Here is a 23098-nt window from a genome sequence, read left to right as displayed (position 1 = left end):
CTGTCTCAAAAATCCAAAAAGGAACTGTTTAAATGAAGAAATTTATTATTTCTACCTAGACTAATGATGCAGTTTTGTGTATGCACATGTCCTGGTAATTCATGAATTGATCTGTGTTAAAAATGGAATTGTTTTATGCAACTGTTTATGTAAAAATGGAATTAATTATGGAACTGGTTTTGTGTTGCAAATGGTACAGATTAAATGGAAAAGTTTGAGTTTTCGAACAAGGCTTGAGATTTTGCTTTGGAGCCTGGCTCTGACTTTCTAGTGCTGGGATTAAAGGTGTGTGCCACCACCGCCCAGCTAGATCACACCTTCTCCTGGCAGCCTACATAAATAAAGGCTATTGAAGGAGGAAGCTCTCTCTCTCTTTGCCTGGTTGCCCTAGCTCTGGCCACCAAGTTCATCCCTTTACTAGCATTAGAGCCTACTTCCTTGGAGTTTTGGTATATACTGAAGACCAGCTGTAATGTCCAGCCTCATGAGCTGAACAATTACTGGACTCTTCAAATTTCCATTAGTAGGCAGCCATTGTTGGACTACCTGGACCACAGCTTGTAAGACATTCTAATAATTCTTTTTTTTTTGGGGGGGGGGGGTTTCGAAACAGGGTTTCTCTGTGTAGCTTTGCGCGTTTCCTGTATCTGGCTCTGTAGACCAGGCTGGCCTCGAACTCAAGTTCGCCTGGCCCTGCCTCCCAAGTGCTGGGATTAAAGGCATGTGTCACCGCCACATAACTGGCATAATAAACAAAGCAACAGATATGTCCTGTGGGATACAGTGACATAGACTGCTAGAAGATACAGCAATTTTCTTGCAGCTGCAACTCTGCACTCAGTTCAATCCAAGCATCTCTAACTTGAAATAGGCACCAATCCTGAGCTAGTAACTACATAGAATTGGGAATCCCCCAGATCCTCTACCCTAACCATTATAAAAACCCGGCTTGATGGCTGTACATGGTCTTTCCTGTTCTGCTGCTGTGTCAGATGGACAGAGACACCCAGGTTAACTCAAAACAATAAAAAGACTCTGGTTTTGCATCAGATTTGTTCTCTTGGTGATCTTTGGGGGTCTCTGGGTACAGCAGCCACCATCCAGCTTTCTGATAGCAGAAAGACTTGTGATCAAGTTCCTGCTTTTCTTTCCTGGTTGTCTGAAGTCCCTGTGACAAGCAGGTAAAAAGTACCTTCAGTTCACCTGACCTCAGTGTGAAGTCACATTAACAAACATCCCCTTTTGTGCTCTTAAATCTCTTTTAGTTGTTAATATTATAGGTACTCTTCAACCTGTTTGACAAGGAATCACTCCATCCTCTGTAGTGTATAGTGGGGTTGTACAAGCTATCTAGCCCATTGTGTCCAGGAGGAAGAAAAGGAAGTGCCTCTGCAGAGCAGGAAGATAGCAGGGTCTGCTTTAGGAGCCAGGGGCAAGTGCTATTGAAATGCTTATCTCTGTTAACCTAGAAAAGGTCTTTGTCTGGGGTGGAAGGCAGGATCAGGAACGTGTGTGTGTGTGTGTGTGTGTGTGTGTGTGTGTGTGTGTGTGTGTGTGTGTGTGTCTTTAAGCGCTGTGTAACCCTATGGGAGGTGCTCTTGTCACTCAGACCTCACTAGCCAATCAGGCACTGCAGATAACCTGCCAGTCAGAAGTTGTGCAGGCTCCTTCCGGCTGCCCGCTTCAGAAGCTGGCACCAGTGGTTTTGTGTATGGTGCTGTGACTGCTGCTGCAGGGAGCTTTGCAGAGAGCATGGGCGAGCTGGAAAACCATGGCATGGTGAGCAGGGGCTGCTATCCCCAGACTGGGAGGATCTGCTAGTTGAGACGTGGGAGCCAGTGTGGTGGGAACACCCCTGAATGGGTGGGAGTCAGTGGCCAGATGCAGAGTTTCGCATGTTCCTGCCTAGTCCTGCATGGTCCAGTGTGGTTCTTTCTGCATGGTCCTGCGTGGTCGTTGCAATTTCCAGGGCCAGCTGGCAGCATGTGTGCAGAGCATTGGGAGCGGGACTGTGCTTTGAAATATCTTCATTGACATCACTGTGAAAAGGCAGCACCCTTAGTGTTTGTGTGGTCGCCATGGCACACAGATTTGCCAAACTGAGAGAGCCCTGGTTCCTCTAGTATCTTCCAGAAGTTCTGCACTTGGAACATTTAACATTTAGATTTAGAATCCACCTGGCGTTAATTCTGTGGAAGTTGTAGACAGTATTTCCTGTGTAGAGTAGCACTCCACTGCTAAACTGTGATGGTAATTGATGGTGATATAATTGATGGTATAAGGACTTACCGGTTCTTAGGAGACATTAAGTCACAAAGTAGAATTTAGGTAAGGGAGGGCTGCATCACAAATACCCCAAAGGCAAGTAGTGTGCTAATTCTGTCAGAGAGGAGTATGATAAGATGTAAATGTTTGTTCCCCAAGATTAACCAGCTACATTCCCATTACAAAAGAGGTCACCCAGCCAGTGCTGGTGGTGGTGATGGTGGTGGTGGTGCACTCCTTTAACCCCAGCCAGGTGGATCTTCTTGAGTTTGAGGCCAGCCTGGGCTACAGAGTGAGTTCCAGGAAAGGCGCAAAGCTACACAGAGAAACCCTGTCTCAGAAAAAAACCAAACAAAAAACCCCCAAAAACAAAAACAAAGAAAAAAACAAAAAAACCCAACAAACAAACAAACAAAACAACAACAACAAAAACAAACAAACAAACAAAAGAAGGTAACTCTGATTTACAACCAGCAGAAAGGCCCATCCCTCCATTAAGAAACTGGCATCTAAATGTTGCTCAAGGGACCATTACAGGGTCAAAACCAACTTAAGTCCTGATGTGCCATAAAAGTATATTAATTCCAGAACAACAGCATCTCCAGTCTTTTTGAAAAGCAGTTTTGAGTCAAGGTCTTCTATGTTGACTGAGGTGGACTTGAACCCTGTCTGTAGCCCCACAGGGCATTGCCTTTGCGATCCTCCTGACTAACCTCCCTAAATCTTGGATTACATGTCTGTAGCACCAGAGAGTTCTAAATTTACCAGTTTGAGTCATAGAGTGGACTGTCCACTGCAGAACAGGGAAAGGATTTGTGTGTGGAGCATGGCTTCTCCCTTCAGACCAGAAGAGGAGGAACAGTGTACTGTGTGCACTACAGGGGGGAAACAGACAAGACAAAAGCTAGATCTCAGACTGAAGTTGAAGACCTTGAGCTGCAGAGGTCTCCATTACAAAGACCTGATGGGGCTTGGTGAGTGACTTTCTGTGTAATTTCCCTGCATGTATTAATTCCTTCTGTGTGAATGAAGACAGACAGAATTGGTGGGTGTACAATTTAGGGAGGATAGCTTTAACTACTAAGCATTCAGTTTCCAATTAGCAAACTCTCCTATGCAGATATGTACAATCCTGGTTGACAAGGTTAAAACAGCTGAGAGGTTTGAGACACAGACCATTGGCTGTAACTCCATGAGTTATCTTATGGCACTCAATGGCTAAAATTTTACATAGTACAAAGTCATGCAGTTTCTGATTAATGGCATTCATTCTCTCTACCAGGGAAGTGCCTACTCCATTTCAAAGTCAGTGTAGCTAAGTGTTCTTCCAATTATTTTTATCATTTTTTTTCAGAGCTGAGGACCGAACCCAGGGCCTTGTGCTTGCTAGGCAAGCACTCTACCACTGAGCTAGATCTCCAACCCCTATTTTTATCACTTTAAAATGTTAATTATTGGTATCATTTTTAAATTTGTTTTCTTTAAATGCATTACTGCTTTTTTTTTTCTGCTTTTCAGTTTAAGAATTTCATTCCATTTTTTAAAAGGGCTGTTTATTTATGTATTTATTTATATCAGTTTAAAGCAGTGCTTCTCAACCTTGGTGATCACGGCTCCCTTTGAGGGATCAAATGACCCTATCACAGTACTGGCCTAAGACTATCAGAAAGAGCAGATATTTATATTATAATTCATAACAATAGCAAAAATATAGTTATGAGACGGGTGGTGGTGGTGGTGCATGCCTTTAATCCCAGCACTTGGGAGGCAGAGCCAGGAGGATCTCTGTGAGTTCAAGGTCAGCCTGGTCTACAGAATGAGATCCAGGACAGGTACCAAAACTACACAGAGAAACCCTGTCCTGGGGGGGGAAAAAAAATATATATATATATATATATATAGTTATGAAGTAGCAGTAAAAATAATTTTATAGTGGTGGTGGGTCACCACATCATGAGGAACTCTGTTAGAAGGTCACAGCATCAGGAAGGTTGAGAACCACTGGTTTAGATCAATGCCTTCTGTAGCTCAGGCTTGCCTCACACTATAAGACAGAGGAATGCTTTGAACACCGAATCCTGCCTGTGCTGCCCTGTGCTGGCTAGGCCTTGACTGGTCTGTGGGAAGGAAAAATAGACCAGTGAATGAGTATCCTCTAACTTCGATAGATTTTATTGTGATTTTACAAATGAAGTGGGACTTGTGTAAGAATGAGTTCACTGACCAACTGTAAAGTGGGTGTAGTCACAACACAGAAAGGGTTGGGTTAGAAAGAGGGTGAAAGCCTTCCTGCTGTGACAGTAGTTGACATTAGAAATGAGTAGTGAGGTAATCAATTTTAGATGATCAATAAATGTCCTGACTAGCCATTTCTTGGGTCCACAGACCTGGCAATCAAGAATCTGGACAAAAAAAACTGAATTTTCATGAAACCAAAACACTGTAGTTACACCAGTTCAACTTAAATAGAAGAACTGGATAAAATGGTGTGGCCGTGCCTAACATGACCGTGTTTTTAGGTTCAAGGTGCGTACTCCGAGAAAAATGACGCGAGTAGTATTTGGTGTGCCCTAATACAAATCTCTAGCCTTGGAGCACATGGTCTTTTTTTGTTTTTGTTTTTGTTTTTTTTTGGGGGGGGGTTGTTTTTTTGGTTGTTTTTGGTTGTTGTTGTTGTTGTTTTTTGTTTTTTGTTTTGTTTTTTGAGACAGGGTTTGTCTGTGTACCTTTGTGCCTTTCTTGGAACTCGCTTTGGAGACCAGGCTGGCCTCGAACTCATGGAGATCCGCCTGCCTCTGCCTCCCGAGTGCTGGGATTAAAGGCGTGTGCCACCATCGCCCGGCATGAGCACATGATCATAAAGCCTGTTTCAACTTTTTAACAGAATTATTTGGGATTATAATTACATTATTTCCATAAACTCTTCTTTGTTTTCTAATCCATGGCCTCTTTTTGTTTAACAACAGTTACTGTTTGAATGTGACCTGTGTTTGGTTGCAGGACCTACCAGTTGTGAAGTGAAGGACTGGCTACAATGGACATTGAATGTGTAATAGCATGTGCACACATAGAACCCTGTGCCTTAGAAGAGGAACAGGAAATGTTCTGGGAGAATGAAAGATTTTACTAAACTACAAAGTTCCCCGATTAGGGTCCTGTCTGATCAGAGCGTGGCAGGACAAACCTGGGAGGATTTTTGCTCTCTGAGTCATTTGATCTCTGCTCACCCAGTAGAGTAACAACACCTAATGCCCTGAAGCCCAGCTGGGTGGTCCTAGCTAATGAGGGATTCTGGGAAGGCTTAGCAATCAGGAGCACCAGTTGCAGGTAGTTTGTAGACTCTTTCCAGGATTCTCTTCTTGTTCTGCTGTAGGGAGCTGTAAGGAAGACCACAAGCCCTGCCATGGTGAGTGTGGGGGCCACTGTCCCCAGACCAGGAAAGGCAGGTTGACTAAGCTGTCAGAGCTGCTTGGACTGGGATGGACCATGAGCCAGACTGATGTTTATTGGTCCCTGTGGTGACCCTTGGCCTCTGAGCTTTGTTGAGTGTGGATTCCCTGGGGAGGGGGAGGCTCTGCCATCCTGGCATGGGAGACTATGAGCTTGTAATATCACTTCCTCATGCTGTGTAATTGAGGCTCCCTTCATGCTATGTAATTGAGAATTGCTTTGAATACCTAATTCTGCCTCTGCTGCCCAGTGCTGGGTAGACAGTCTCATAAGTCCTTCCAGTAGGGCCTTGACTTGTCAGTGAGAAGGAAAAATAGACCAGTTAATGAGAGATCTCCAGTCTCTCCGGCTTTTAGTGGGGACTTATAAATGAAGAGGGGCCTGTGCAAGAATTGAGTTCATAGACAAACTTTGAAGCTGGTAGAGTCACAGTGCAGAAAAGGAGAAGCAGGACTGTGGTTGAGAGCTTTGCTACATCATCAGTAGTTGAGATTAGCAATGTGGAATTAAGTAGTCAATTTTAGATGCTCCATAAATGTCCTGATTACCCGTTTCTTGGCGTCCACAGACCAGGGCATTCAAGAATCTGATTATTATGAAACCAAATTGCTATAGTTACAATAGTTCAACCAAAATAGTTCTGGGTAAAATGTTGTGGCCCTGTGTAACAACACTGTTACTTTTCTGCTTTTAGATGTACACCCTAAGATAAAAGGTTTTGAGAAATCTTTGATGTGTGCTAATACAAATCCCTAGTCTCCCGGGCGGTGGTGGCGCACGCCTTTAATCCCTGCACTCGGGAGGCAGAGGCAGGCGGATCTCGGCGGATCTCTGTGAGTTCGAGGCCAGCCTGGACTACAGAGGGAGTTCCAGGAAAGGCGCAAAGCTACACAGAGAAACTCTGTCACAAAACAAACAAACAAACAAACAAAAACCCACAAAACAAATCCCTAGTCTCTGGAGCACATGGCCATAAAGCCTGTTTCAACTCTTAAATATAATTTTTTGAGATTATAACTACATCATATCCACATTCTCTTCCCTGACTCCAAGGCCTGCCATCACCCCTCATTGTTGTCTAATTTGTGGCCTGTCTTTCTCTAATATCAGTCACATGGTAAGTTACTGTGTGAAGGTGACCTGTATTTGGCTGCAAGACTCTCAGCTACAAGGCAGTGGGTTCACTGTACTGCACATTGAGTGTGTAATGGAATGTGCACACGAAGGACCCTGTGCTTTGGATGAGGAACAGGATGTGGTCTAGGAGAGTAGAAGAATGCCTACTACAATACAACTTTCTAGACTAGGCCCCATTCTACTGGACTGGGAGGGCCGAGCTGGAAGGACTGTTCTGTCTGAGTCATTTGATCTCTGATCACCCAGTAGGGGAGCTGCTAATATTCTGAGGCCCAGCTGGGTAGCCCTAGCCAATGAGGGACTCTGGGAAGGTTTAGCCATGAGGAGTACTAGGGGCAGGTAGCTTGCAGGTTCTTTCCATTATTCTCCTCAGATTCTGCTTTAGTGCATTGTAAGGAAGATCGCAAGCAATGTCATGGTGAGTGTAGGGTATTCAGCACAGATCTGCTGAGATGTTCTTTCTACTGGGATTTGGATGGACTATGAGCCAGACCGTGGTTCGGTTCATCCATGTGGTGACCTAGGCAGTCATCCTTGTTCTCTGAGCCTCACTGTGTATCAATTTCCTGGGGAGGGGAGACTCTCCAGTCCTGGCATTGTAGTATGTGCTGCTTGTGATATCATTGTCCAGGGTGCCCACACAGGCATGCTTTTGGTATGCAGTGGGAAGACAGTGTGGAAAAATGTGGTCTTGTTTCTAGGAGTTCTGAATATTGCATTCCTCTTTCAGGTTTGTCTTAGAAATGTTTCAAATAGTTTAGAAACTGGTAGAAAGATGGTGATGGTGATGTGTAGTGGATTGTCTTTCAGCAATAGATGATTAGAATGTTTCTAATTTTCTGCTACCACCGGCCGCAATGGTGTGATTCAGTGGAGTTTAGTTTCAGGGGAAAACAGGAGTTTCTGAGCTGCAGAGGTTTCTCAGGTGTGCATGGTGTTGTGTGAGTGGATAGGGCAGAATCCACATCTTGTGCCATAATCCGTGTGACAGGAAGCAGATTTTAAATTATTCTTCTATGTTGTTTTGGGATTGGGCATCAGTGGGGGCTGGGTTTACCTGAAAACACAAGGAGGCATAAGGGGCTGCAGAGCCATAGCAGGAGATCACCTCTTTTTGCAGGGAGAGCTCTGGAGCATGGGGCTTCTGTCTTTGGGAGAAGTATCAGTAGCTGGTGGGTCAGAAATAACAGTTTAAGGGTCACTTTGAGTTAATTTTGTGAAAGTTGTGAAGTCTGTGTTTATTTAATTTCTGTACACATAGAATCACAGGTAGCTTTTTGATTAATAGTTGACTATATTTTCCTTCCTTTGTTCTTGGCTTCTTCTCTCTATCCCCTTTATTCTTTTATCAATATTGTACACATTCTTGATTGTTGTAGTTTTGTGACAAGTATAGAAGTCATATTATGTCAATATGTGTACTATTTTACATAATCCCATTCATCATTCTGAATGCCTCCTCTGTGAATGTAGCTTTGTAATCAGCTTTCCTCTTATAACTTGTTGGGCACTGTTGTTGGATTGTATTCATTTTATGCTGCAAATTTACCGTAAACAACATCTTAATTTTGATGCAGTATGTTCCCAAGGATTACTTATTTGCTTCTTTGTTTATTTAGGTTTTGTTGTTCTTATTGTTGTCAATCTGTGAAAGACTTTTGGTTTATTGGATAAAATGTCTTGGCAGGTGGCTCAGCACATTTTCTTTTTGGTGATGACTTGAGTTGAGATACCAACAAACACTGGAGTTATGAGGCTCAAAACTATCTACTATTCTATTCCAGATCCTGCAAACAGTCTCTCATGCACAAACACATGCAAAAAAATAGCAATACACTTGTTTTCAAAAGTGCTTGTGACTTATAAAGCCATTAGAGCAAACCAAGTTGCTTTAGGTGAACACTGGTTCTTTAAAAATCTGCTCTCTTGCATTTTGTTTTAAGAAGTTTTCATTACCTCACTCTGATGCAGACTTACAGGCAATCTTCAATTATTGAAAACAAAATGTTGTCTAAGTGATCCTAACTGACATCCTTTTCTTTATCGTAAGAGAATGAAATCCTTTTAGTAGCCAAAACTATTTTCTACAAAGTTGAAACCTCAGAAGGCTTCAAACGAATCTCTCCAAATATGGTGGAGCACCCTCCTCACACAACCGACTTTTCTTTTTTTCTTTTCTTTTTGTTTTTCGAGACAGGGTTTCTCTGTGTAGCTTTTCACCTTTCCTGAAACTCACTCTGTAACCCAGGCTGGCCTTGAACTCACAGAGATCTGCCTTTTCTTCTTGATCTTAGACTCTGCCCATTTCATAGCATATCTGTGTTTTCCAGTTGTTGCTATCTTTATGTTTGGGTTTTAGCTGCTTAAGTGATTGGATTTGATTAATACATTGGCTTTGGATCTTTAAAATCTTCTTGTATATGATTGTCTCTTTTTCCTTATTAGCTTCTGCTGTCAGCATGTCATGGCCTAGAGTCATCTGAGGGAACATCAGTTGAGAATGTGTCTACATCAGAATATCTGATTGCTATATCTCAGAGGGATTGTGTTGATTATGATTGATGTTTGAAGACTCTTCGACTAAGTTGGCAGTATCTCTAAGCAAGCGGGTCTGGGTTGGATAAGAGAGGTAGCTTAGCATAAGCAAGAGAATAAGCTAGGAAGCAATGTTTCCTCATGTTTTGCCTTCATTTATTAGCTTGAGTTTGTATGCTAAGCTCCCACAAAGACGGACTGTGACCTGGGGATATCAACCAAATAAACCTCTTCATTACCACAGTTCCTTTTGTTTAGAGAATTTAATCACAGCAAAAGAGAAGAAAGTTGGAACAAAAAGTGGTACCTCAAATGTGATTTTCTTGCTGCAAAGGACTTTGAAATTCTTAGGCCTGCCCTTGCTATCATGAATGGAGTTGTTTTGTTGTTTTGTTTTCTAGCCCAGGAGGCCACTGATTCATGGCAGCTTTCTTCCTAGCTTCTGAGTTCTGGGGTTACATGAAATGTGTTAGATCAGAAGAGCTAGGTTTACTGCTTCTTTTTGTTTGTTTGTTTGGTTTTTATTTTGTTGTTGTTGTTTTTGATTTTTCGAGACAGGGTTTCCCTGTGTAGCTTTGGAGCCTTTCCTGGAACTCACTCAGTAGTCCAGGCTGGCCTCGAACTCACAGAGATCTACCCTCTTCTGCCTCCCAGGTGCTGGGATTAAAGGCATGCACCACCACCGCCCAGCTTTACTGCTTCTTGTAGAGTTAGAAATAAAAGTAGTTCGGCCAATGAGAGCTATATAACAGAATCTACAGAGCATGAGGGCATTTGGTCACATCCATTGTGCCATTCACACAATTGAGGGGATGATATGGGGGATTTAAAAACAAATATTCCAAGTGTGGAGTAATGGTAACCAAATTTGGCTGCTTGTCAGGAATGCAAGAAGAGCTTACTCCACCTCACTCAACATCATTTGAGTCTAAGGACTTCGCTGTCACCTGCCTATACTAATGGATGGTATTTTAATTTGTATGCATGGTATATTGCCAACTTTGTCCTATGTTAATGGTATCTAGCTAATGCTTAGCACTAGAGAAGTTTCAAACTGGTGTTAGCAACTGCATAGACCAGTGGATATAGTGAATTTTGGGAATTGTAGCCACCGTTGCTTTAGATAAAATTATTTTAAGCACTAAAATCTTCCCACTCATGAAGTTGACCTGAGATGGTTCAATAGTAAATCTAAGTTAGTTCTTGTATGTTTGAAAAGCAATCCCACATGACAGTATGATTGTACTGACTTTAGGTGCCAGCAATTATTTTAAAAAGTTTATTTACATGTATTTGTGAGATCTTGAGATGACTCATCAGATCAAAGCACATTGCTATACAAGTGTAATAAGCTTGTTCCTGGGAACTCATGGTAGAGAGAACCAAGTCCTGAAAGTTGTCCATTGGCCACTGCATATGAGGTCTAGCATGTATGTGTACTCACACATCAAAGAGACACGTCACACACACATTTCCTTTTCTCACACACGTATACAAATGCACACTAAACATAAACACACACACACCACACACACAAATACACGGGCACTACTCAATCACAAAGACACACAAACCAAAATACATACATACTCACAAGTGCATGCACAAACATAAAGACACACACAAACACAAATAGACTCACATCACATAAACCACATACAGTACACATATATACACACAGATACACACCCATTACATAAACACACACACACACACACACACACACACACACAAACCCATATATACTCACAAAGAAACTTTCAGAAACAGTATTAATATTTAAATAACACTTAGGATATGCGTGTTGATAAATTTATACAGGACTATATTTTTCTCTTCAATTTGTTAATTTTTGTTTGTATGCCATAACAGCATGTTCTGAAAAGTTGTGGCCTCATAGAACTAGTCTTTTCTTGTAGCCATAAAATAAATATTTGCAAAGTATGATACTTGGAATACTTTGACTACTATGAGGAGAGGATGCATAGAATAGTTTTGCATTTAATATTAGTAGTTTTGTTTTGTTTTTTCCAGACCTGAGTACCGAACCCAGGGCCTTGCACTTGCTAGGCAAGTGCTCTACCACTGAGCTAAATCCCCAATCAATATTAGTAGTTTTGAAGTATCATTTTAATCTTTATCAGTACCATAAAAGGCTGTGATTGTTGGAGACATTGAAATTTTTTTTTCAAACTTTTTTAAATCTTTTTTTTTTTAAGATTTATTTATTTATTATACTGTGTTCTGTCTGCACATATCCCCAAAGGCCAGAAGAGGGCACCAGATCTCATTACAGATGGTTGTGAGCCACCATATGGTTGCTGGGAATTGAACTCAGGACCTTTGGAAGAGCAAGCAGCACTCTTAACCTCTGAGCCATCTCTCCAGCCCCCGAAACTCTGAAATTTTAAAGATTGTTTAGGCTTAAATAATAGAGGAGTTTAATATTTTGATGTAATAAAAGTAGACCTTGTGTTGATTCAGTTTGATTTTTTTGAAACATTCTTTATATGTAATACTGGCTCTTCCGGAACTTGCATGTAGAGGAGGCTTGGTGTGCCTGTTCCTCCACTGGGGGCCTATGTGATTATGGCTAGTTCAGCCTCCATATTCTTTTTTTTTTTTTTAAAGATTTATTTATTTATTATGTATACAGTGTTTTGTCTGCATATATGCCTGCAGACCAGAAGAAGGCACCAGATCTCATTACAGATGGTTGTGAGCCACCATGTTGTTGCTGGGATTTGAACTCAGGAACTCTGGAAGAACAGTCAGTGCTTTTAACCTCTGAGCCATCTCTCCAGCCCCCCTTTTTTAAAAAGATTTATTTATTTATTATGTATACAGTGTTCTGTCTGCACATATCCCTGCAGGCCAGAAGAAGGTGCCAGATCTCATTACAGATGGTTATGAGCCACCATGTGGTTGCTTGGCATTGAACTCAGGACCTTTGGAAGAGTAAGCAGTGCTCTTAACCTTTGAGCCATCTCTCCAGCCCAGCCTCCATATTCTTAATTAGTAGCAGTCCTCCCTGGTGTCACCCTCATAGGTTCCAGGAAGTTTGCAGTGTATTGTTTCCACATGCCCTGCTAAAACCTCTGCTACTCCCGCCATCTCTCCCTGTCTTTTCCCCTTCTCTCCCTTCCGTACTCACCTGACACTTCCTGTTTTCATCCCCACCTGCCTCCACTCTACCCACTGTTCTATTTCCTCTTCCCCGAGAGGTCTGTGCGTCTACCCTAGAGCTATTATTGTTACTTAGCCTTTCAGCGTCTGTGGATTATGCTGATTACTGTGATTATACATTACTAACTACTAATATCCATTATACATATCATGTTTGTCTATGTGCTTCTGTGTTGCCTCACTCAGGATAATAAAGAACTTAAGAAACTAGACAACAACAAACCAAATAATCCAATTATAAAGGTGTACACCTCTAAACAGAATTGTCAGAAAAGGAATCTAAAGTGGCTGAGAAATACTTGAAATTTCCAAGGTCTGTAGCCATCAGGGAAATTCAAATGAAAACTACTTTGAGGTTTCATATGACACCTGTCAGAATGGTTAAGATCAATAACACAAGTGACAGCTAATCCTGGTAAGTACATGGAGCAAGGGGACTTATTGCTGTCACAACTGCAAACTTGTATAGCCACTGTGGAAGTCAATATGCAATCCTCAGAAAATTAGGAGTCAATCCTCCTCTAGACCCAGCTATACCACTCTTGGGTATATACTGAAAAGATGCTCCTCCATCCTACCACAAAGAAACTTGCTCAACTATGTTCATAGTAGCTTTATTCATAATACCCAGGAACTGTTAGGTCTGTGAGAGATTGTGTTGATTGATGATTGATGTGGAGGCTCCTCCACCTAGAGTGTCAATATCCCTAAGAAAGCAGGCCTGGGCTAGGAAAGGGAGCTATTCAAACATGAGACAATGATTAGGCAAGAGAGAAAGCCAGGAAACAATCTTTGCCCATGGATATTGCCTTTAATTATTAGCTTGAGTTTCTATCCTAATCTCCTGAAATGATGTAATGTGTTCTGACACAGTCAGCCAAATAAACAAATTCATTGCCTGAGATATTTTTAATTAGCGGATTTAATCACAGCAGGATAAAAGCAAGTTAGAACAAAAAATATGGAACAATAAAATTATTTTGTTGGTAGGCAGAGCCTAGGAACATTGCCTTTTGGAAGAATGTGAAAGATATCAAAACTTTAGGTGGCAAAAACTATAGAAAGTTGTACATAGAATTTAGTTGGCTGTTTTTTTAGGACCAGCAGGATTGGATTGTTAAGAGTAATGGCAGAAAGTGGAAATTAAGACCATAGATTTCAGTTAGAAATAGGTAGACTCCATATAAAAATTAAACTAAACATTATTTATGTCATATTTTTGCTCCAAAATCTTTTTTTATTTTGTCCATACCCTGGAAAATCAGTAAGGCGGAATTAAACAATTATGAGTTAATTCCATAAGTGGAATTGTATCTGGAGAGCTTCTCTAGGGTACCAACAAGCCCCCATGGTCCCACAGCCCACTTATAAAATAATCACTCAGACGCTTATATTACTTATAAACTGTATGGCTGTGATAGGCTTCTTGTTGTCTACTTTTTCTATCTTGAATTAACCCATTTTTATTAATCTATAACTTGCCACGTGGCTCATGGCTTACCTGTACCTTACATCTCACTCGTCATGGTGGCGACTGGCCGGTCTCTCTGCCTCAGCCTTCCTGTTCCCAGAATTCTCTTGTCTGCTTGTCCTGCCTATACTTCCTGCCTGGCTACTGGCCAATCAACATTTTATTTACACAGAGAGATATCCATAGCATTTCCCCTTTTCTTTTTCTTTCTTTCTTTTTTTTTTAAGGAAGGTTTTAACTTTTACATAGTAAAATTACATATAACAAACAATTATTAAGCAAGAATTACAGTTACAATATTAAGGAAGATATCTATCTTATATTTGTGAGTCTAAGGTTTTTATATCTAACTTATCTTTTATCATAACTAAGGAAAATTGACACTAGCTTCAACTACATCAAAGAACTCAGAAGGATATACTATTACCTGAGAACCGGAAGAAGGATGCAAGCAACTTTCAGGAGGCTTGCAGGGTAGACAGAGACATCTTACAGTCTGGACAGTCACCTAATGTTCCTTTGTAAAGCTTGGGCATCTGTCTTTAGGCCACAGGGCTAGAGTCTCTTGGTCACTTTTTTTTTTAGTGTCCTGTAGAATGTCTGGCAGTTTCCTCTGTGAAGCAGGAACCTGAAGGACCATTTTGTCAAGCAAATTTCAGTGGTCACCTTTCTATGGGTCCTACACGTTCAGTCGATCAAGCAGTCCAGGCAAGAATAGTTTCTTGCCCAAATGGCTATTTTTGTCAAGGTGAAGATAAACTGCATATGAAGTGTCTTTGATGCCCATCCTCCTCTCTGAAGTAAATCAGTACTGCCAGGAGCAGACATATCTCACTGTCCAGAAAGTCTAAATTTTTAAAAATATTTTAAATGCCATATTCTGTAGGTCTTTGAAGTATTTGAAGATTACCTATCTATCTGAAATTTGTCTATGTATACCTAGAAGACTTAACTAACATGGCTATGAGTATGATTATGATAGATGAGTAATTATTACTCTATGTTTTAATTATCCATTACAATTTTAAATGAGCTATACAAACATAAAACCTTAAACAAGAGTAGAAATATACACACAGTAAAACAAAATTAAGTTTGTATCAATAAACTAAAATCTATACCAATGTAAAACATTTTAAACAAGTTGTTGCTCTTTAAAAGTAGGTTCAGCAATTTACCCTTTTATCCTATCATATCTATATCATATCCCCCTTTTTTCTTTAGAAAGCAATCACATTTATAATCAACCCGATTTAAATAAAAATATTGGTTTTTCTCTGTCCCACACCAGAGGGCTTTTCTGACTTAGGACACAAGAATCTCTTAACCTTTATTTTAGCAATATGTCTGGGTTTAAAGAAGGAGTGAGCCAATTCCATCTCCAAATCCAGCTTGATATATTTGGGAATTTGGGTGTAGTTTTTCTTACTACTTCCTGCTGGAGGGGGGCGCTGTATCTTATGGGGACATAAAGAAAATTTTAGGATTATTGAGTAGTCTGTGAGAGTATCATTTGAGCCAGTTGCCTTGAAACTGTTTTGGATGTTGGATCATCTGGGCCATGGTGTCACTGGAGACCATTCAGGGGGTCTTGGCTGGTCAAACCTGATGTATCTTAATCTGGAACAAATCCACAGCCTCTGGCTTTCTGTGGAAACAAAAGCAGAGCGTCCTTTCCAAAGCAACATATCCTTATATCCAAATTTTGAAGTCAAGGTACCTTTAAAATATACATATTTGTTTAACTCAACAGCTTTTACGATCAAATCTTTTTCTGCAGTTATAACTCCCAAAGACAACACAATCCAGATTCTCTGTGTAATATCTATCTTTACGTGGCTTATTTTTCATACTGCCTTTACTGTCTCTTTAAAGACTTTATTTTTAAAAACTATTTTTTATATAACTGTATATATTCCTTTTTTCTCTCCTTCAAGTATACGTACATTTTTACACACATTGTAAAGCGTTAAAGCTTGTTCCATCTGAATTTGTCTTATTGTGAATCAATTGCTTTAAACTGCAGCATTTCTAAGACTGAAATGGCGCTGTGGCTGCTGGCTCCACCCCCGACAGCTTCCCAGCATGGTGGTGATACAGTTTACCGCCAGCTCTGGGTCTGGAGCCATGTGTACCATCAACTATCAGAAGCAGTTCTATCAAAGCAGTGCATAGCCCAGAAACTTTTTTTTTAACTAGCAAAGGCAAAATCCACCACGCAACAGAGTAAAATGCTGCTTGTAGACTCCTCATTCCCACCACACTGCAGGTCAGACACAGCCTAGAACCAGCCATAGTAGTTCAAACCGGCAGGCTGCCACTAACTTGAGAGAGACTACTAGGAAGCTGTTTTTAGCTCCGTTTTAGAATCTTTTTTCTCAGGTTTTAGGTGGAAACTCTTGCCCCATGTTGGGCGCAATTTGGAGCTGGAGAGCCCAGGTGCCACCAAGCCCCCCACCCATGGTCCCACAACCCACTTATAAAATAATCACTCAGATGCTTATATTACTTATAAACTGTATGGCCGTGGCAGGCTTCTTGTTGTCTACTTCTTCTATCAAATAAACCCATTTCTTTTCATCTATAACTTGCCACGTGGCTCATGGCTTACCTGTACCTTACATCTCACTTGTCCTGGCAGCAACTGGCCAGTCTCTCTGCCTCAGCCTTCCTGTTCCCAGAATTCTCTTCTCTGCTTTTCCCGCCTATACTTCCTGCCTGGCTACTGGCCAATCAGCATTTTATTTACACAGAGCAATATCCCCAGCATGGAATATTGATTTTGTTGGATGGTTATTACTGATGACTCATCAGGTCTACCATGAAAAGAAAAAAAGTAGGGCAGAAATAAATGAAAATAAACAAGTAGTTTCAGATGGCAGTTAAGTGCTGAAACAGGCAAGAATTTTGAAAGTTTATCACTATTATAGAGAAAGCCCTTGGTATGGAATGGAAGCCTAGCAAGATGCCCTAAGGGTATAACTCCATCCAGCTAAATCTTCAATTTATGGAAGGAGTAAGCAAAGTGATTCCTAGTCCCTGGAAGCAAGCTCATATAAAACCTGCTATACCTGTGGTCCAAATATGTTAGTGTCCATCCCAATTAATAAATTGAGCTTTGCAGGATCACCCATCATGTGCTGTTCCTGGAAACAAGAAAGAATCCAAATTTAAGGTCATAAAGTCTTAGGCTGTGATTACAGTTCAGCATTGTTGCCGGGATCTATGTTTGGCAGAGTCAGAAACCCAGTGAGGACACTGAGAATTAACTGCATGAGGGTGTAAAGATTGAAGCCTTTTGTTTGTGTGTTTGTTTTTGTTTTTTTACTCTTTACTCTTTTGGGGCCTGGCACCCAGCTCTGAAGTAAATCACATACATGGAGGTTTATACTCTCTTATAAATGTCTGGCTGTAACTTGTTTCTAGGCAGCTCCTTTTTTAAAAATTTATTTTTTCCTGATAATTTAGAATTAACTTTATTATTTGTACAACTACAATAGGCAATCTGAGAAAGAAATTGCCCACTTTATATTGCCCACATTCAATATCTTACTAGGTTTAGGCAGCTCTTCTTAACTTAAATTATCTCATCTACCTTTTGCCTCTGGGCTTTTATCTTCCCCTAATCTGTATACCTTTCTTTATTTCTTGCTCTGTGGCTTGCTGTGTAGCTGGGTGGCTGACCCCTGGTGTCCTCTTTTTTTCTTACTCCTCTTTACTTTTTCCTCCCATTTATTCTCTCTGCCCACTAGCACCACTTTTCCTTTCCTGCCAAATTATTGGCTGTTGGGATCTTTATTAGACCAATCATTTATTTTGGACAGGTTTTAGAAGTATCACCATGTCACAGAGTTAAACAAATGTAACATAAAAGAATGCAACATATCTTCGCATCATTAAAACAAAAGTTTCCAGCATAAACAAATATAACACATCTTAAAATCATATTCCACAACAGCCTGGGTTACATTTTGAGACCACAAGATGTTGAGATACCTAAGCTATGAGATGTCTTCCATGGAGACCTAGCTGTATATAGGGAGTTGAAGCAACCAAAGAGGGAGATGTATGAGAAGTTGCATGTATAAAGCCAGCTAAGCCCTTTGAAACTGGCACCCTATGCATCTGAGACAGAGATACAGGATTTGATGTTTGTCATGTTGTGCTTCAGTCTTGTCTTGGTCCAAACTTCACTCGATATATCTCCATTTCTGTCTTTTGGAATGTGAATGGTATTCTGTGCACATTAGAAATATGTAACTTGATTTCTGATTTTATGACATGTCACTGTCAAGATACTGTCTTGAGTGTCAGAAGAGACTTTTGGACATTTGAACAGTGTAAGGGATGTTGCAGACTATGAGTATCATTGTAGCAACTAAATGCATTTTCTTCATGGATGATCATGAACATAAAGTGACCTGGGTCAGAATATAGTTGATTTAAAACTTCCCAGGTAGCATGATGTATCTGAAATGTGTCTCTCTTTGGTGACTTTCTTTCAATTGTTTGTAAAATCTCTACTAGGAGGAGCCTTTCTGGATGAAATTCCTCATTGGGGATATGATATGATTCTCTGTAGCCTTTTTATATTATTGGGTGATGGGCCTGGAATGTAGGTTTTGGTACATGTCAAGCATAGGCTGTTGTACTGAGCTTCATCCATATTGTGATTTTTAAAATTTGGCAGAGGGTATCATTCTGTTTTTCAGGATAGCATGTATTCATGACATTAATTGTGCCTGAGCCTACTGAGGCATTGGATTGCAGGGGCATGACCTTCTTCCCACCTGTTGTATTTGTTTTGAATATTTAAATAAATATGAGTATTTTACCTGTATGCATCAATATATACCATGTGGGTACCTGGTCATCACAGTGATCAAAAGATGGTCTCAGAAATCCTGAACTTGGATTAATGAATTGTGATCCTCCATGTAAGTACTGGCAATTGAGCCTACCTATATGCAAAACCAGTAAGAGCTCTTTACTTCTGAGCCATCTCTCCTGCCCTGTGTTGATTATTTATGATCAATGTTTATATTGCTAAGGCTTTTATCTGTTCATTTGTAACTATTTAAATACACAGTGCCTTTTAGTAAAATTTTATTGATGTTACAGCTTAAATTGGGGTACTTCAGGTTTCTGAAGATGACTACATAGTGTGAATGCATAACTCTTTGTAGGAATTTCAGTTAAAACCTGCAAGTTCTTTCTATCTTTTTAATTTGTTTGATTGACTTTTACATGGGAGATAGGGTCTTATTATGTACATCTGGCTGTCATGGTCATGATTGCATAGAGTAGGCTGTAATTCAACTCAGGGGTATCTGCCTCTGCCTTCTGAGTGTTGGGGTTAAAGGCATGAGCCAATACATCCAGTTTGTCCATTTTATTTTCCTTTTTTTAGTAATTATGCATAAATTTCTCTCATGTATACTCTGCCCTATTGATCTATTTACTTGTCTCTTTGTTTGTTAATAGGCATTTCTCTTGTAGGATGATATCCTATTCAAAGGGTACAGAAATGACAGAAGTGAACCTATTATTCAGTTTTCTTCTAAAGTGATTAGATGATTACATTATAATGACAATGTCATGAATTAAGTGTGGGGTTCATCAGAATTATATGATTATATTGTCAAATAATACATTTACAATGTCAGTATCATGGTCTCTTTTATACATATGTATGGGATATTTTAGAGTGCAGTGACCTATGATGATGTTCATGTTGACTTCACTTGGGAAGAGTGGACTTTGCTGGATCCTTCCCAGAAGAATCTCTACAAATATGTGATGCTGGAGACCTACAGGAATCTCATTACTATAGGTAACAATGAATTTTCTCTATTTAAATAAGGTGACAACTGTTTCTTGGTTATTGATGCCCTTCTATAAATTCATTGAGAAAGAACAAGAATGAGATGAAAAAATCAGGCTTGTGTCTAAGGTTCACTGAAGATTTTAATTAAACTTTTGCACAGTTCTCAATAACATAATATACATTTTTCTTATAATATATTTTAGGATACAGTTGGGAAGACCATAATATTGAAGAAGATTGTCAAAGTTCTAGAAGACATGAAAGGTAATTTTCATGTGCAAGCTGATGCAAATGTTCCTCTGAAGAATTATAATGTGCCCTGTAAGTTTTAAAACAGAAGCAACAGTATAAATAAGCATAGCTTAAAGTGCATAATAATTATTAAATTCTCACAAAACCATATACCTCAATTTCAGGTAGGTGAATTTCATTTGCAAGGCATTTTTAAAGAAAGAAGCCAAGGAAGCAATGCCTTAACAGATATCACCATTTGAATCATAGCACTGTGAGAGCTATGCTATAAAACTATTAATCCATTTATTTCGTATCACTCATATTACAAAAGGTATGCACAGTGAAGAGGTGATAAGTATATCTTCAAAGCTTTCTAATAAGCAAATAGTCCATAGTAAAGAAGTCTAACTAATATACTTGTGAATGTGCTGTTTAGTGAGAGAGGCAGTTAGAGTCAAGAGTCAAGTAAAAATAAAACAAAAACAAAACCTTATTTCTTATACCACAAGCCTATGAGTACAAAAAGTTAGACTGTGTGAATTGAATGTGGAAAACTTTTGTTTTTTTGCCAGAGCTGAGGACTGAACCCAGGGCCTTGTGCTTGCTATGCAAGCGCTCTACCACGAGCTAAATCCCAACCCCTAATGTGGAAAACTTTTATTGGTTATTCTTCCTTTACTATGTATATCATATGTCACTCTTAATAAAAGTCAAATGCACATAGGGCTATGGAAAAACATAACATACCTCTCTCTCAGGACAATTAGAAGATATGTAGCAATCCCAGCATTGTGTATAATTGTATTTGATTCCAATATACAAGTAATTGGTTTTCCAGGTTCATTGTTGATGCATAAAGAAAGTTACACTGCAGGAAAGTCTATGAGTACTAGGACTGTATAAAAACTTCTGTTTGTCCTAGTTGATTTAGCAAATGTAGTATAGCTCACAGTATTGGAAAATTTATTAATGCAATAAAGGTGCTAAAACTCTGATTTTTTTCCAGTTCTCTTCAAATATGTTAATATCTCATATAGAAAAAAGGTACTGTAAAAGTGAATCATGTAATAAAGGATCTTACCATCACAGGTATCTTCCAAGATGCAAAACAACTCTTAAAGAAAAGGAGTAACATGAGTGTGAACACACAGATTAAAACCTTAAGATCTAATTTCTCTTTATAATTGGACCAAATTGTAAAATTAACTCATACAGATATAAAGATTAAACAGAATGTTGTATGATGTAATGCTTTTACATGTGCCATTATTTTTGCAGGCAAGAAAGAAGTCAAACTGGAGAGAAACCTTCAATATATACTCAATGTGTTAAAGCCTTTGCACATCTGAGTACTCTTCAAATGCACGAAAAAACGCACACTAAAGTGAAGCCCTATGAATGCAATCAGTGTGATAAAGCCTTTGCATGTATCAGTAATCTTCAAATGCATCAAAGAACACATATTGGAGAGAAACCTTATGAATGTAATCAATGTTGTAAAGCCTTTGCACAACACAGTACTCTTAAAATGCATAAAAGAACACATACTGGAGAGAAACCCCATGAATGTAATCAGTGTGATAAAGCCTTTGCACAACTCAGTCATCTTCAAATGCATCAAAGAACACATACCGGAGAGAAACCCTATAAATGTAATCAGTGTGGTAAAGCCTTTGCATATGTCAGTAATCTTCAAATGCATCACAGAACACATACTGGAGAAAAACCTTATGAATGTAATCAGTGTGATAAAGCCTTTGCACAACACAGTCATCTTCAAATGCATCAAAGAACACATACTGGAGAGAAACCCTATGAATGTAATCAATGTGATAAAGCCTTTGCACGACACAGTCATCTTCAAAGGCATAAAAGAACACATACTGGAGAGAAACCCTATGAATGTATTCAGTGTGGAAAAGCCTTTGTATGTCACAGTCATCTTCAAATGCATCAAAGAACACATACTGGAGAGAAACCCTATGAATGTAATCAGTGTGATAAAGCCTTTGCACAACACAGTCATCTTCAAAGGCATAAACGAATACATACTGGAGAGAAACCTTATGAATGTAATCAGTGTGGTAAAGCCTTTGTATGTTATAGTCATCTTCAAAAGCATAAAAGAACACATACTGGAGAGAAACCCCATGAATGTAATCAGTGTGATAAATCCTTTGCACAACACAGTCATCTTCAAATGCATAAAAGAACACATACTGGAGAGAAACCCTATAAATGTAGTCAATGTGGTAAAGCCTTTGCATGTCACAAAAGTTTTCAAAGTCATAAAAGAACACATACTGGAGAGAAACCCTATGAATGTAATCAATGTAGTAAAGCCTATGCATGTCAAAAAAGTCTTCAAATGCATAAAATAACACATACTGGAGAGAAACCCTATGAATGTAATCAGTGTGCTAAAGCCTTTGCATATATCAGTAGTCTACAAATGCATCAAAGAACACATACTGGAGAGAAACCCTATGAATGTAATCAGTGTGGTAAAGCCTTTGCACAACACAGTCATTTACAAAGGCATAAACGAACCCATAGTAGAGAGAAACACTATGAATGTAATCAGTGTGGTAAAGCCTTTACATGTACGAGTAATCTTAAAAATCATGAGAAAAAGTCATACTGCAAAAAAAACCTATAAATATAGTCAGTGTGGTAAAGTTTTGCACTTTATACGGAAGTAAAACTTTTTGTGTGCAATCAATCTGTTAAAGCCTTTCTATATCACAATAGTTTTTGACTATCTGACAAAGATTCTGTGGGCATCTTATTATAAAGTGTTTGGTAAGATCTTTATCCAATACACTTATAATCAGTTACACAAGAGTGTGTATTTTGTAGAAAAATATTTGACAAAGTTAACAATCTGTTCAACATTCTTTTTTTTTCGAGACAGGGTTTCTCTGTGTAGTTTTGGAGCCTGTCCTGGATCTTGCTCTGTAGCCCAGGCTGGCCTCAAACTCACAAAGATCTGC

The 23098-nt window shown here is 39.5% G+C and overlaps 1 protein-coding gene across 2 annotated transcripts; it reads left to right on the top strand.

The window, feature by feature from the left end:
* The first annotated feature begins 1670 nt into the window (after positions 1–1670).
* LOC118576023 (zinc finger protein 431-like) lies at positions 1671–22835 on the top strand. 2 transcript variants are annotated; one of them, XM_036176426.1, is made up of 5 exons: positions 1671–1779; positions 19751–19877; positions 20075–20135; positions 21384–22207; positions 22292–22835. In XM_036176426.1, exons 1-5 carry the CDS (start codon positions 1753–1755, stop codon positions 22762–22764), a joined length of 1512 nt encoding a protein of 503 aa, XP_036032319.1. In that variant the 5' UTR covers positions 1671–1752; the 3' UTR covers positions 22765–22835. The 2 variants fall into 2 exon arrangements, with proteins under 2 accessions (XP_036032319.1, XP_036032318.1); XM_036176425.1 differs by having other exon boundaries at positions 21384–22835.
* Positions 22836–23098: the final 263 nt, after the last annotated feature.

This window comes from Onychomys torridus, unplaced genomic scaffold (genome assembly GCF_903995425.1).
Source record: "Onychomys torridus unplaced genomic scaffold, mOncTor1.1, whole genome shotgun sequence".
Lineage (NCBI taxonomy): Eukaryota > Metazoa > Chordata > Mammalia > Rodentia > Cricetidae > Onychomys > Onychomys torridus.
This window is presented reverse-complemented; position numbering and strand designations above follow the sequence as displayed.

Bases quoted from the DNA above. Each gene is read 5' to 3' on its own strand.
- LOC118576023 (XM_036176425.1), top strand. From the start codon at position 1,753: ATGGGCGAGCTGGAAAACCATGGCATG. The intron at 1,780-19,750 runs GTGAGCAGGGGC...GGGATATTTTAG, and splicing joins AGCTGGAAAACCATGGCATG to AGTGCAGTGACCTATGATGA. The intron at 19,878-20,074 runs GTAACAATGAAT...AATATATTTTAG, and splicing joins CAGGAATCTCATTACTATAG to GATACAGTTGGGAAGACCAT.